Below are 12,570 nucleotides of genomic sequence, written 5' to 3'. Positions count from 1 at the left end.
ACTTACATTTGAACTTGAACTTGTATCCCTTCCAAAATCACATTTCCAATATTTCTTCAGTTATCTAGGGTTGCTTCCACAGCCAACATAACCCAAAAAGATCATCATGTATCAATATATTCTCACTACAACATCAGTTACCAAAATTCATATTCAACCCAAATCAACAATTTAATTCAACAACCAACAATCAATTCAACTTATCCTATGGGTCAACTAGCCTAAGTTTTCACGACACGTTACATATTATATACAAGAAACCAAAACCATACATTGGCCGGTCCCTCCCTAAGCCAACGACACTTCAAATTTTTCCCATTCCACGAGCTTCAAGCTCCAATGCTGGAACTTCGTCCCAAACCACCAATTGAGCCCCAAATTAACAATAAACACAATCTAATCCACATAATATCACAATAATCAATATAGGGTTCACTAGGTTAATAATTCATTAGGGTTCAACAAATTTTTACCTTACCCATGAGCTAAACGGGCAAAATCCAGTGATTACCCGCTACTAGAGTTTACCTAAACCATTAAAATCATATAATTCTTCAATACTCAAAATCCCAAAAAGTGAAAGTGAATGGAGAATATTTGGGTGAGAAAACACAAAGTCCTTACCAAATTGCTCACTGGGTTTTATAGAGAATTTCGAGACGAACACGTGGCCGCTGACGGCTTGTCAATCAAAACTCCGGATCAAAAGTTATGGACGAATGAACGTTGAAGTGAATAGTAAAAGGAGGGTTTGGTGCTCCACCTCCAATCTCAGCGTGTTTCACAATGAAGCAAGGGGTTGGGTGGCTGAATGACTTAAGTTGGGTTTATATATAGTGGGCCTTGGGCCCATTATGGGTCCGGTTCATTCGGTTCGGCCCGTTTGGCCTAATTTTGAGCCAAATTCTTTGAAACTAGCGTCAAAATTCCTATTTCAGTTTTCTCTATCTTATTAAACTATAAAATCCTATTTTCTAATTTGTTAGAATAATAATTAATTTATTGGCTAATTATTTACTAATTTCTCGGGTTTTACAAATATAAACTCGTCATTACTTGCAGGTACATGAGTCAACCTTCCAATTGCAAACCCTTGCTTTCGAAAAAACCACTTTGAAGCATCGTCCTTCCAAACAAAATTGATTGAAAACTCAGCATAAGTCAAACTTTGAGCATGGGGATATGACTTGTTTGCTGCCATCTATCCCAAAAACATGGACTTACGAAATACTGTTCTTTCGACGATGTCATTCACATTAAAAGTTTCACTATAAACCACAGATTTCTCACCCTCTAAATGGAATGGAAGTCTAATCACAAATGGTTCTTTCTCTTGGATTTTGTATCCAAATAAACGTCAGACTGCCTCACATGCCGAAATGCACCTACAATCGTAGTAATTCCTAATTTCGTCAACAACTTGTGTGGCTTTCGATGAATCACCAGCATTGTATAGGGTAGTTGTTACACGATCATTTCCCTTGTATACATACTTAAATAGATACTTAATGGAACTTGTTTGGCATGTGTATTCCACATTTATGTGACACCTGAACTTGAGCAACAATTCTGGATTATATAGAACAATGAACTTATTGTCTAGTACACATTCCCTTTTCTTCACAGTTTGACCGTTATCAGTACGCCTATATTTGGGAAACCCGACTTCATTAATGAGTGTTTGCTACCTAAACTCTTTGGAATAAAACTTTGAAAAGGATTCATTCTTCATGCAAGGTGGATTCTTGTTGTACGGACCACATGAACCTTGTACCATGTAATTTTGAATAGCTCCATGTAGATTTGGCCTTTCATTTTTATCAGGAATCTTAGTCGTTATATGTTTGTCTATGTCATTTGGTGTTTGTGGCTTGAACTCATTACTCATGAATAAAAAGGATATGTGCATGTGGAAGCCCTCTCTTTTGAAACTCTATAGTGCAAACATCTGAAAATTGAAAAAGACAAATGAGTAAAACATTATAACATAAGATTTTAATAAGGTGTTGTATAAACACAAACTTACATCCTGTAATTTTGTCAAAGATTATTTCCCTTTTTTAGGTCATCAATCAAACCATCAAGCTTGATTTTGAAAAATCGACACAATATATCAGGACGGTCTTCTGCCTTTAATCCAATGGGAGTCACTTCTCTTCTCTTTTTATCTCATCCCATTCATGGTTACATGTCATAGTGATGAAATAGTTAGGATATCCTGCATATCTGCAAATTATAAATGCATCTTTACAATTATTCATCATGTACCTAGATCTACCGACAAAATTACTAGGAAGAATGATTCTTTTGCCTGCAGCATCTACATCACCGTTTATAAGACTTTCATGCAGACTTTTGTATTTATCAACACTCAACTGTGGTTGTTTACACCTAAAAAATTTTAACCTCTCTAATTCTACCATTGTGTAAGCATCCACCAAAAACTGTTGGAATAATCTCTTTGATCTCAGAATTAACGGAGATTCACCCATCCTTTTCTGTAGACGAAAAGCAAAGAATTATTGCAAAGTGATTGTTTTGTTTTTCTTTGTAGGTCTAGGAGAGATAGAATTTGATGTTGTAATACCCAAACGAAACCCATCCTCCCCATACGAGAACAACAATGGATATTGCAAGGCTAAATAAGATGGGTGAAAAATATCAATTCATTGGAGCTTTCTAATTTGACTCTCTATAATAATATCTCTATCTCTACTTAGTTGTTTGACATCTCCAACAATCAATGCAGTTGCTTCATATGCAGATGGAAAATTGTATGTTCTGCCATCTGTAACCCTTTCACTAATCAACTTAAGATTTATGTCTGTGCAATTTTTCTATTGGTACCTATCTCTTGCATAGCAAAAACTCTTTGCCAAACTATTATATTTGTCTAGCATGTTTCTTAATATTTTTACAATTTTTCTATCCCACTTATTTATAGCTTCATTGGAACTACACAAAAAAAAATACAATAAAATTTATGTTATTCTCTCTCACAGTTAAACAACAACTAAAATGTTTGACTAGTTGCATAAAAATTGCCGAGGTGTGCCTATTTGATTATCAATCTTATTTTCTGTGTCATAGATATATAGCTAGAAAAATATTGGACGTAGACTATCCGGAGAAAGTAGGCTACTAATGCTATGGTAGTTTTGACCTCCAAGCTTAAAAATTGGAGGATCAGTCTCATTGTTCATCCCACAGTCAATTTTTTCGGCCATTGATGTAAAATAAAATATTGAATTAAATGTCCTTATATTTTTCAAGAAATGAATACTTCTTTGATCTCCTTCAATATGAAACTGAATGAGCTCATTAGGAGGCACAAAAAGTAGAGAAAGCTCGATCTTTTCTTCCATACAACATAATAAAAACTTTGGTTGCTATGACCGTTTGGATTTAGAAAGCCTTTCATCAGATCACATCCATGCTTTATAGTGTTTCCATTGATAAATAGGATCTTCTATATACCCACATACCTGCCGAAAGCACTCTCTTTAGATACTCAATTATCATACCGATGCAGTTTAGTCCATGATATACACTAAGATGCAAATAAACGTATAGATAAAATTTGTACATACCGTCTAAAGTTTCTGAAGATGGTACAAAATAATCTTCTAAATTTACATCCAACATTGAATCATCATAAGCACTAACAACTACAATTAATAAAAATTATAAAAAGTGAAAATGTATATGTTGATGTATTACTAATAATTCATATATCTTGCAAACTACCAATTTAAATTCTTGATATAATGAAAGATTACCTTCATAATCAACAAAAGGTCAACATTTTGGCCTCTTTGTGTGTCACCGCTTGGTGGGTGCACCTTAACAGTCGATAAGTTTACATCTTCATAAAGTTGTGCCAAATTAATAGCTACCGAATCAACAACAGAGAAAGATTGTCTTTTTTGCTTCTTATTTATAGTAGAATTTCTTGACAAAAAGTTCAATTTTATTTAATTAAATGTTAAACACTAAAGGAAAAAAAAGAATATAATAATGATTACCATCTTTTTTAAATTACTTTCTTGTTAGGCACGATCTTTGGGAACTAAAGTGTGACGAAAGCTTATTTTGCGAAACGATTTACGTTAGATTATTGGTGGGTCTTTGTACATTGGAGTATGCTAGAATTCTAATAAATCTATGTTATATAAATGATTCCCAATGAAGCATACTCTTTTTAAATATTGGTGCATGAATAATCTGGTAATCATTAATTATACGTACTATTTATTAACACGGACAGTGAAGTTTTTGTCAATGAGAGACCCGTTGGTAGAGTTAAAAATTGTTTAGATCTTATCTTTGATATAGAAAGTCTTACATAAGTAGGAGGAATATTTTATTGTCTAATTCCATGCAACCCACAGTGTACGTTATACATAGAGAGTTGCTTCCCTATGAATGAGTAATGAGAAATATATATAAAAAATTTTGTCATTAAACTAATATTTCAAAAATTACATAAATATGAGTCAATTACAATGATAAAAATGTCACTTTTATCTCCACTTGATTATAAACTGAGAATATTAGATGAGGTATCAATTTCTTAACACACTGTTCTTTGACTTGCAGCAATATATTGCACATTTTTATATATGTCGAAATTTGTATTATTGTTGTTCTTCCATGCTGTTAAGTCAAGAAAAATAAATAAAACACAAATAATTATTCAATTAACTAATCTCGTATTTAGTTTTATATAATTTTAGTAGTATACTTTTATAATTAATGAAAAAAATTGTATTGATTTAGTTTAATTTAATTATTTTTAAAATTAATAAACTAAATCAATGATTATCTATATCATATTTAAAATATACCAAGTCATAACTTCAGAATAAATAAAATTTAATTTAAATAATAAATAAAACTCTAAATTTAAATATAATTTTAAAATTACAATTTATTTAAATCCAATTAAATAGTTCTAAACCACAGCATCAAATTTCATATTTCTCCGTTAGTATAGAGTTTTATGTATTAACTTAGATTAAATAGTATATAATTTTAAATTATGATTGAGTATATCTTAAATAATATTTAAAAATTATATAGTTTTAATGTAATTTATAGTTTATTAAATATGAATTTAAAAGAAAGGCTTTTATAAAGATAAATAGTTATTTATAGTTGTTCAATCACTAAATTAAAATATATAAAAAATTACGTATAGTACAAACTACTTCGTTAATATTCTCAGCAATGATAATAGCTTAAATTGTATTTCTCATAGAAAAAAGAGAAATAAAAAAAGTTTCACAAAGAATACTCGCCAGACAGAAGCACGAAAAAGAACAAATTCATTATTATAAAGTCTTTTCTGTTTTCTACTAAAATTATCCTTTGTCTTGATCTTACAATCTTTGATTGTGTGACTGGAATGGATTACATTATTGCTGTTACTTCACTTATCTGTAATGTATTTCTTCCGCAACAATAAGTTATAAATACAAATTTTAAAACTATAATACAAATCTTGATGTTAAATTTTAAATATCTATTCACTTATAATACTGATTATATATTGATTAATTTATGAAGTATCATTTTCTACCTAAAAAGTTAAAACTTTATTTTTTAAATATGTAAGAATATATTAACAGTAATTTTTAGTTCACAGATCAATAATCTAATTAAAAAAGGTATATATCAGTCAAATCAATTTAAATATAGCTGTTTTAAGTAAACTAATTTTTATATTATATATTATATATTATTAAATAAGTAATCAAAAATATATACTTATGTACAACGGTTTTTAAACTTAAATTTAGAAGTGATTAATAAATCATATTTTTTAATATAAATAACAAAAAAATTAGTTAAACACAAAATATTCAATATATAATAATTTTAGTCATTTAAAATTTAAGCATAAAAAATTAAAATTGGATTAAGAATTCAAAATTAATAACAACTTTATGTGGTATGTTTCAATGATAATAATAATAATACACACACGAAATATAATACTATATATCTGTTCAAGTAATATATAGTCTTCGAATTTAAATTATAAATAATAAAATATTTTTTTGGATAATTAGATTAAGTGAATAATAAAAATGATTGTCCAAATTAATAAATTTAATCCATCTGATAAAAGAAAATTGAACTTACATAAAGACGTAGTGGATTATGCAGTAATAACACTTATAGAGAGTGCCTAGTAATTTTATTTATTTTTAAATATTTAATAATTATACAAATATTATTTATTGGGTATTATTATTATCCTGACTTAAAAAGTTTATGAAATATCACTTTCTATTTAAAAAGTTAAAAATTTTAATTTTTAAATATGCAAGAATATATTAATCGTGATTTTTAGTTCACAGATAAATAATATAATAAAAAAATAAGCCAAACTAATTTAAATATAGTTGTTGTAACACCTTATCACACAGAATTTTACATCTAGGATGTAAAATAGAGGTGGCGAGACACTACGACATCTAAAATAAAATATATATAGTATAATAATTGAAAGGGTTTAATATACGAGGAGCCTTGACGAAAATGTAAAGCAAAAATCGCAAAATATAAAAGCGCAACGTTCAGAAAATGTGGTTACTTGCGTACGAAGAAATCTAAAGTCCACTAACATAATTATATAAAAGATAAGAGTAGAAGATCAAGGGTACAAAATAACAAGCTCCTAACTCAGCCTGCGAAGCTAAGGTTGACCGGAGAATATTTACGTGTGTATATATATATATCCCCAAGTCCCAAAATGCACATACATAAACCCTAGTTTTCCATAAAATCTCTAAGAGGTACATAAACAAAGCATTCTTATACACAAGTAGAAAAACTATAAATTTATACATAATAATATCAAAATAATAAAAGGAAACCCCAAAGTAAACCACTTCGCCGCAGAAACTCCAGACGGCTACCGAGGTGCCTCTCGACCTGCATCTGAAAAATGAAAACACAGTATGGAATGAGAACCGGAGGTTCTCAGCATGATAAAGGTGCCACGCACATAAGATATAAGGTCCTGTGAATGTCAGAGGCAATTCTAGAACGCCGACATTCAGATTATAAAACTTAAGAATTAAAACTGAAACCATAAATAAGGGTGGTTTTCTAAGGATTCCTAAACTTAACCAAATATTTTAACCTAACCCTCCATCATCCTCTTTCCTCCAAAACTTCCGTCACGAGTATAATCACACAGACAAGCAAGCAGACAATAACAAACACAATTAGGATACAAGTAATGCAAGTAGCATGTATACAAGTAAGCATATGAAAGTCACATAGGCATTTTCAATTAGAGCATGAACAAGCAATTCAAGCAATATGCTTATGATGCATGCCTATCCTATGGCTATTGATATCAACTGTCAGTTATTTAGCCAGCCCAACATGTCCTGGTAGCTAACCGTGGATAGAACACCAAACACGGAGCAAGTGGGACAATGCCTCAAATCTTACATCTTACCCGCGTACCCAGAGTAGGGGACAATTTCCCCCAACCTCTTACCCAAGCAGTGTTACATTCTCGGCCTGGAGCAAGCGGCAACAGAACACAGCCCTTGCATCTTACCCGAAGCCTTGAATTTTCCAGGAGCAAGTGGATAACACCACTGCATCTTACCCGGAGTCACATACAGAGACACCTTTCATTATCATTACCATTCATTTATTCATCCATTCATTCTCAATTCATACCCGGAGCAAGTGGGTACACCACTGCATCTTACTGATGAGCGGATAATTTATACGCTTTTTGGCATTGTTTTTACATAGTTTTTAGTATGATTTAGTTAGTTTTTAGTATATTTTTATTAGTTTTTAAACAAAATTCACATTTCTGGACTTTACTATGAGTTTGTGTGTTTTTCTATGATTTTAGGTATTTTCTGGCTGAAATTGAGGGACTTGAGCAAAAATCTAATTCAGAGGCTGACAAAGGACTGCATATGCTGTTGGATTCTGACCTCCTTGCACTCAAAGTGAATTTTCTGGAGCTATAGAACTCCAAATGGTGCGCTCTTAATTGCTTTGGAAAGTAGACATCCAGGGCTTTTCAGCAATATATAATAGTCCATACTTTGCCTGAGTTTAGACGACGCAAACTGGCGTTAAATGCCAGCTTCCTACCCTATTCTAGAGTTAAACGCCAGAAACAGGTTGCAAAGTGGAGTTCAACTCCAAGAGAAGCCTCTACACGTGTAAAGCTCAATGCTCAGCCCAAGCACACACCAAGTGAGCCCCGGAAGTAGATTTCTGCATCATTTACTCATTTCTGTAAACCCTAGTAACTAGTCTGATATAAATAGGACCTTTTACTATTGTATTAGACATCTTTGATCAGTTTTATGCTATCTTAGACCTTTATGGGGGCTGGCCATTCGGCCATGCCTGGACCTTGTTCTTATGTATTTTTAACGGTAGAGTTTCTACACACCATAGATTAAGGTGTGGAGCTCGCCTGTTCCTCATGAATTAATGCAAAGTACTATTATTTTTCTATTCAATTCAAGCTTATTCCTATTCTAAGATATTCATTCGCACCCAAGAACATGATGAATGTGATGATTATGTGACGCTCATCACCATTCTCACCTATGAACGCGTGCCTGACAACCACTTCCGTTCTACATGAAGATGAGATAGAATGAGTATCTCTTAGGTATCTAATACAGGGGACCGAGTCCGAGATATTAGAATCTTCGTGGTATAAGTTAGAATCCATGGATGGCCATTCCTGAGATCCGGAAAGTCTAAACCTTGTCTGTGGTATTCCGAGTAGGATCTGGGAAGGGATGGCTGTGACGAGCTTCAAACTCGCGAGTGCTGGGCGTAGTGACAGACGCAAAAGGATCACTGAATCCTATTCCAGTATGATCAAGAACCGACAGATGATTAGCCATGCAGTGACAGCGCATTGGACCATTTTCACTAAGAGGATGGAATGTAGCCATTGACAATGGTGATGCCCAACATACAGCTTGCCATGGAAAGGAATATGAAGGATTGGATGAAGACAGCAGGAAAGTAGAGGTTCAGGAGGAACAAAAGCATCTCTATACGCTTATCTGAAATTCTCACCAATGAATTACATAAGTATCTCTATCTTTATATTACGTTTTATTTATCTTTTAATTATCAAATCTCTAAAACCATTTGAATCCGCCTGACTGAGATTTAAAAGGTGACCATAGCTTGCTTCAGGACGACAATCTCCGTGGGATCGACCCTTACTCACGTAAGGTTTATTACTTGGACGACCCAGTGCACTTGCTGGTTAGTTGTGCGAAGCTGTGACAAAGTGTGATTCACGTTTGAGAGCACCAAGTCTTTGGCGCCATTGTTGATGATCACAATTTCGTGCACCAAGTTTTTGGTGCCGTTGCCGGGGATTGTTCGAGTTTGGACAACTGACGGTTCATCTTGTTGCTCAGATTAGGTAATTTTATTTTAATTTTAAGTTTTTGTTTTTATTCTTTTTATTCTCGAAAAATTTAAAAAAAATTAATAAAAAATAAATTATTCTATGTTCTTCAGAATTTTTAAGAGTGAATTCTAGAGTTTCTTCATGATCTGTTGAAGCCTGGCTGGCTGTCAAGCCATGTCTAAATTTTTGGACTGAGGTTTCCACTTATCATGGCAAGAGTCCTTGGACTCTCATCTAATCAGCTGTTATATGCCTGATTTGTATCTGCTAAAGCTTGGCTGGCCATTGGCCATGTCTAGTGTTTTGGACCGGAGCTTTCACTGAAAGCTTGGCTGGCTAGTGAGCCATGTCTAATTCCTGGACTGGAGCTTTAGACTAACATTGCATGATTCCTGGAATTCTCATTAAAAATTCTGAAATCCTTATTTTTCTTTTCCAAAATATTTTTGAAAAATTACAAAAAAATTTAATAAAATCATAAAAACCAAAAAAAAAAATTGATGTTTCTTGTTTGAGTCTTGTGTCAATTTTTAAGTTTGGTGTCAATTGCATGTTTATCTCTTTCTTGCATTTTTTGAAAATTCATGCATTGCATTCTTCATGATCTTCATATTTTCTTATTGTGTGTTGCATCTTATTTTTCATATGCATTCTTGCATTCATAGTATCTAAAAACTAAAAATTTCTAAGTTTGGTGTCTTGCATGTTCTTCTTTTCTTCAAAAATTTTCAAAAATAAGTTCTTGGTGTTCATCTTGACATTCAAAGTGTTCTTGGTGTTCATCTTGACATTCATAGTGTTCTTGCACATGCATCATTTGTTTTGATCCAAAACTTTCATGCATTGAGTCTTTTTATTGTTTTTCTCTTTCTTCATTAAAAATTTAAAAATAAAAAAATATCTTTCCCTTATTTTCTCATAAATTTTCGAAAATTTGACTTGACTTTTTCAAAACTTTTTAAAATTTAGTTGTTTCTTATGAGTCAAATCAAATTTTCAATTTAAAAATTCTATCTTTTTCAAATCTTTTCAAAAATCAAATCTTTTTCATTTTTTCTTTCATAATTTCAAAATTTTCAAAATTTGATTTTCAAAATCTTTTTCTTATTTCTATTTCATATTTTCGAAATTAATGCTAACAATTAATGTGATTGATTCAAAAATTTTAAGTTTGTTACTTGCCTAGTAAGAAAGGTTCAATCTTTAAATTTTAAATCATATCTTTTTTGTTTCTTGTTAGTCAAGTAATCAACTTTAATTTTCAAAAATAAAATCTTTTTAAATTTCTTTTTCAAAATCAATTTCAAAATCTTTTCTAACTTCTTTTTAACTTCTTATCTTTTCAAAAATTGATTTTCAAATCTTTTTCAATTAACTACTTGACTTTTTGTTTGATTTTAAAAGTTTACTATTTCAATCATATCTTTTTCAAAACTACCTAACTAATTCTCTCTCTAATTTTCGAAAATCCCCTTCCTCTTTTTTAAAATTTCTTTTTAATTAACTAATTGTTTTAAATTTTAATTTAATTTAATTTCTTTTTTCTTTTTAAAATTTTCAAATTCTAACCTTAATTTTAATTTAAAAACAAAAATATTTCTATTTTATTTTATTTAATTTTCAAAAATTCTACTCTCTCACCTCCTTCTAATTATTTATTTATCTACTAACACTTCTCTTCTTCTTAAAAATTCGAACCCTCTCCTTCCTTCTGTGTTCGAATTCTTTTCCTTCTCTTCTACTCACATAAAGGAACCTCTCTACTGTGGCAAAGAGGATCCCTATTATTTTCTGTTCTCTTCTTTTTCATATGAACAGGAACAAGGATAAAAATATTCTTGTTGAAGCTGATCCTGAACCTGAAAGGACTCTGGAGATGAAGCTAAGGGAAGCTAAAGCATAACTCTCTGAAGAAAATCTGACAGAAATTTTCGAAAAAGAATGAGACATGGCCGAAAATAATAACAATGCAAGGAAGATGCTTGGTGACTTTACTGTACCCAATTCCAATTTACATGGAAAAAGCATCTCAATCCCTGCCATTAGAGCAAACAATTTTGAGCTAAAGTCTCAATTAGTTTCTCTGATGCAACAGAACTGCAAGTTTCATGGACTTCCATCTGAAGATTCTTTTCAGTTCTTAACTGAATTCTTGCAGATCTGTGATACTGTTAAGACCAATGGGGTTGATCCCGAGGTCTACAGGCTTATGCTTTTCCCATTTGTTGTACGAGACAGAGCTAGAATATGGTTGGACTCTCAACCTAAAGATAGCCTGAACTCTTGGGATAAGCTGGTCACGGCTTTCTTAGCCAAGTTCTTTCCTCCTCAAAAGCTTAGTAAGCTTAGAGTGGATGTTCAAACCTTCAGACAGAAGGACGGTGAATCCCTCTATGAAGCTTGGGAGAGATACAAGCAACTGACCAAAAAGTGTCCTTCTGACATGCTTTCAGAATGGACCATCCTGGATATATTCTATGATGGTCTGTCTGAGTTATCAAAGATGTCATTGGACCATTCTGCAGGTGGATCTATTCACCTAAAAAAATGCCTGCAGAAGCTTAGGAACTTATTGACATGGTTGCAAATAACCAGTTCATGTACACTTCTGAAAGAAATCCTGTGAGTAATAGGACGCCTCAGAGGAAGGGAGTTCTTGAAATTGATACTCTGAATGCCATATTGGCTCAGAACAAAATATTGACTCAGCAAGTCAATATGATCTCTCAGAGTCTGAATGGATTGAAGGAATCATCCAACAGTACTATAGAGGCATCTTCTGAAGAAGAAGCTTATGATTCTGAGAACCCTGTAATAGCAGAGGTGAATTACATGGGTGAACCCTATGGAAACACCTATAATCCCTCATGGAGAAATCATCCAAATTTCTCATGGAAGGATTAACAAAAGCCTCAACAAGGCTTTAATAATGGTGGAAGAAACAGGTTTAGCAATAGCAAGCCTTTTCCATCATCCACTCAGCAACAGACAGAGAATTCTGAGCAGAATCCATCTAGCTTAGCAAATATAGTCTTTGATCTATCTAAGTCCACTCTAAGTTTCATGAATGAAACAAGGTCCTCCATTAGAAATTTGGAGGCACAAGTGGGCTAGCTAAGTAAAAGGGTCACTGA

At 32.2% G+C, this 12,570-nt stretch overlaps 1 protein-coding gene and 1 non-coding gene across 2 annotated transcripts; both read right to left on the bottom strand.

The window, feature by feature from the left end:
* Positions 1 to 1,357: 1,357 nt before the first annotated feature.
* On the bottom strand, positions 1,358 to 1,888 carry LOC140177720 (uncharacterized). Its single transcript, XM_072210868.1, has 2 exons — positions 1,689 to 1,888; positions 1,358 to 1,646 (listed from the first exon to the last, which is right to left on the bottom strand). The coding sequence occupies exons 1-2, from the start codon at positions 1,886 to 1,888 to the stop codon at positions 1,358 to 1,360; spliced, it is 489 nt and encodes a 162-aa protein (XP_072066969.1).
* Positions 1,889 to 11,777: 9,889 nt separating this feature from the next.
* Positions 11,778 to 11,885, bottom strand: LOC112738997 (small nucleolar RNA R71). Its single transcript, XR_003169940.1, has one exon. It is a non-coding gene; the product is annotated as a small nucleolar RNA R71 (small nucleolar RNA).
* Between the last annotated feature and the right edge of the window lie 685 nt (positions 11,886 to 12,570).

Source organism: Arachis hypogaea, chromosome 13 (genome assembly GCF_003086295.3).
Source record: "Arachis hypogaea cultivar Tifrunner chromosome 13, arahy.Tifrunner.gnm2.J5K5, whole genome shotgun sequence".
In the NCBI taxonomy this organism is placed as follows: Eukaryota; Viridiplantae; Streptophyta; class Magnoliopsida; order Fabales; family Fabaceae; genus Arachis; species Arachis hypogaea.
The sequence above is the reverse complement of the archived record's forward strand: the minus strand, read 5'-3'. Positions and strand labels throughout refer to the sequence as shown.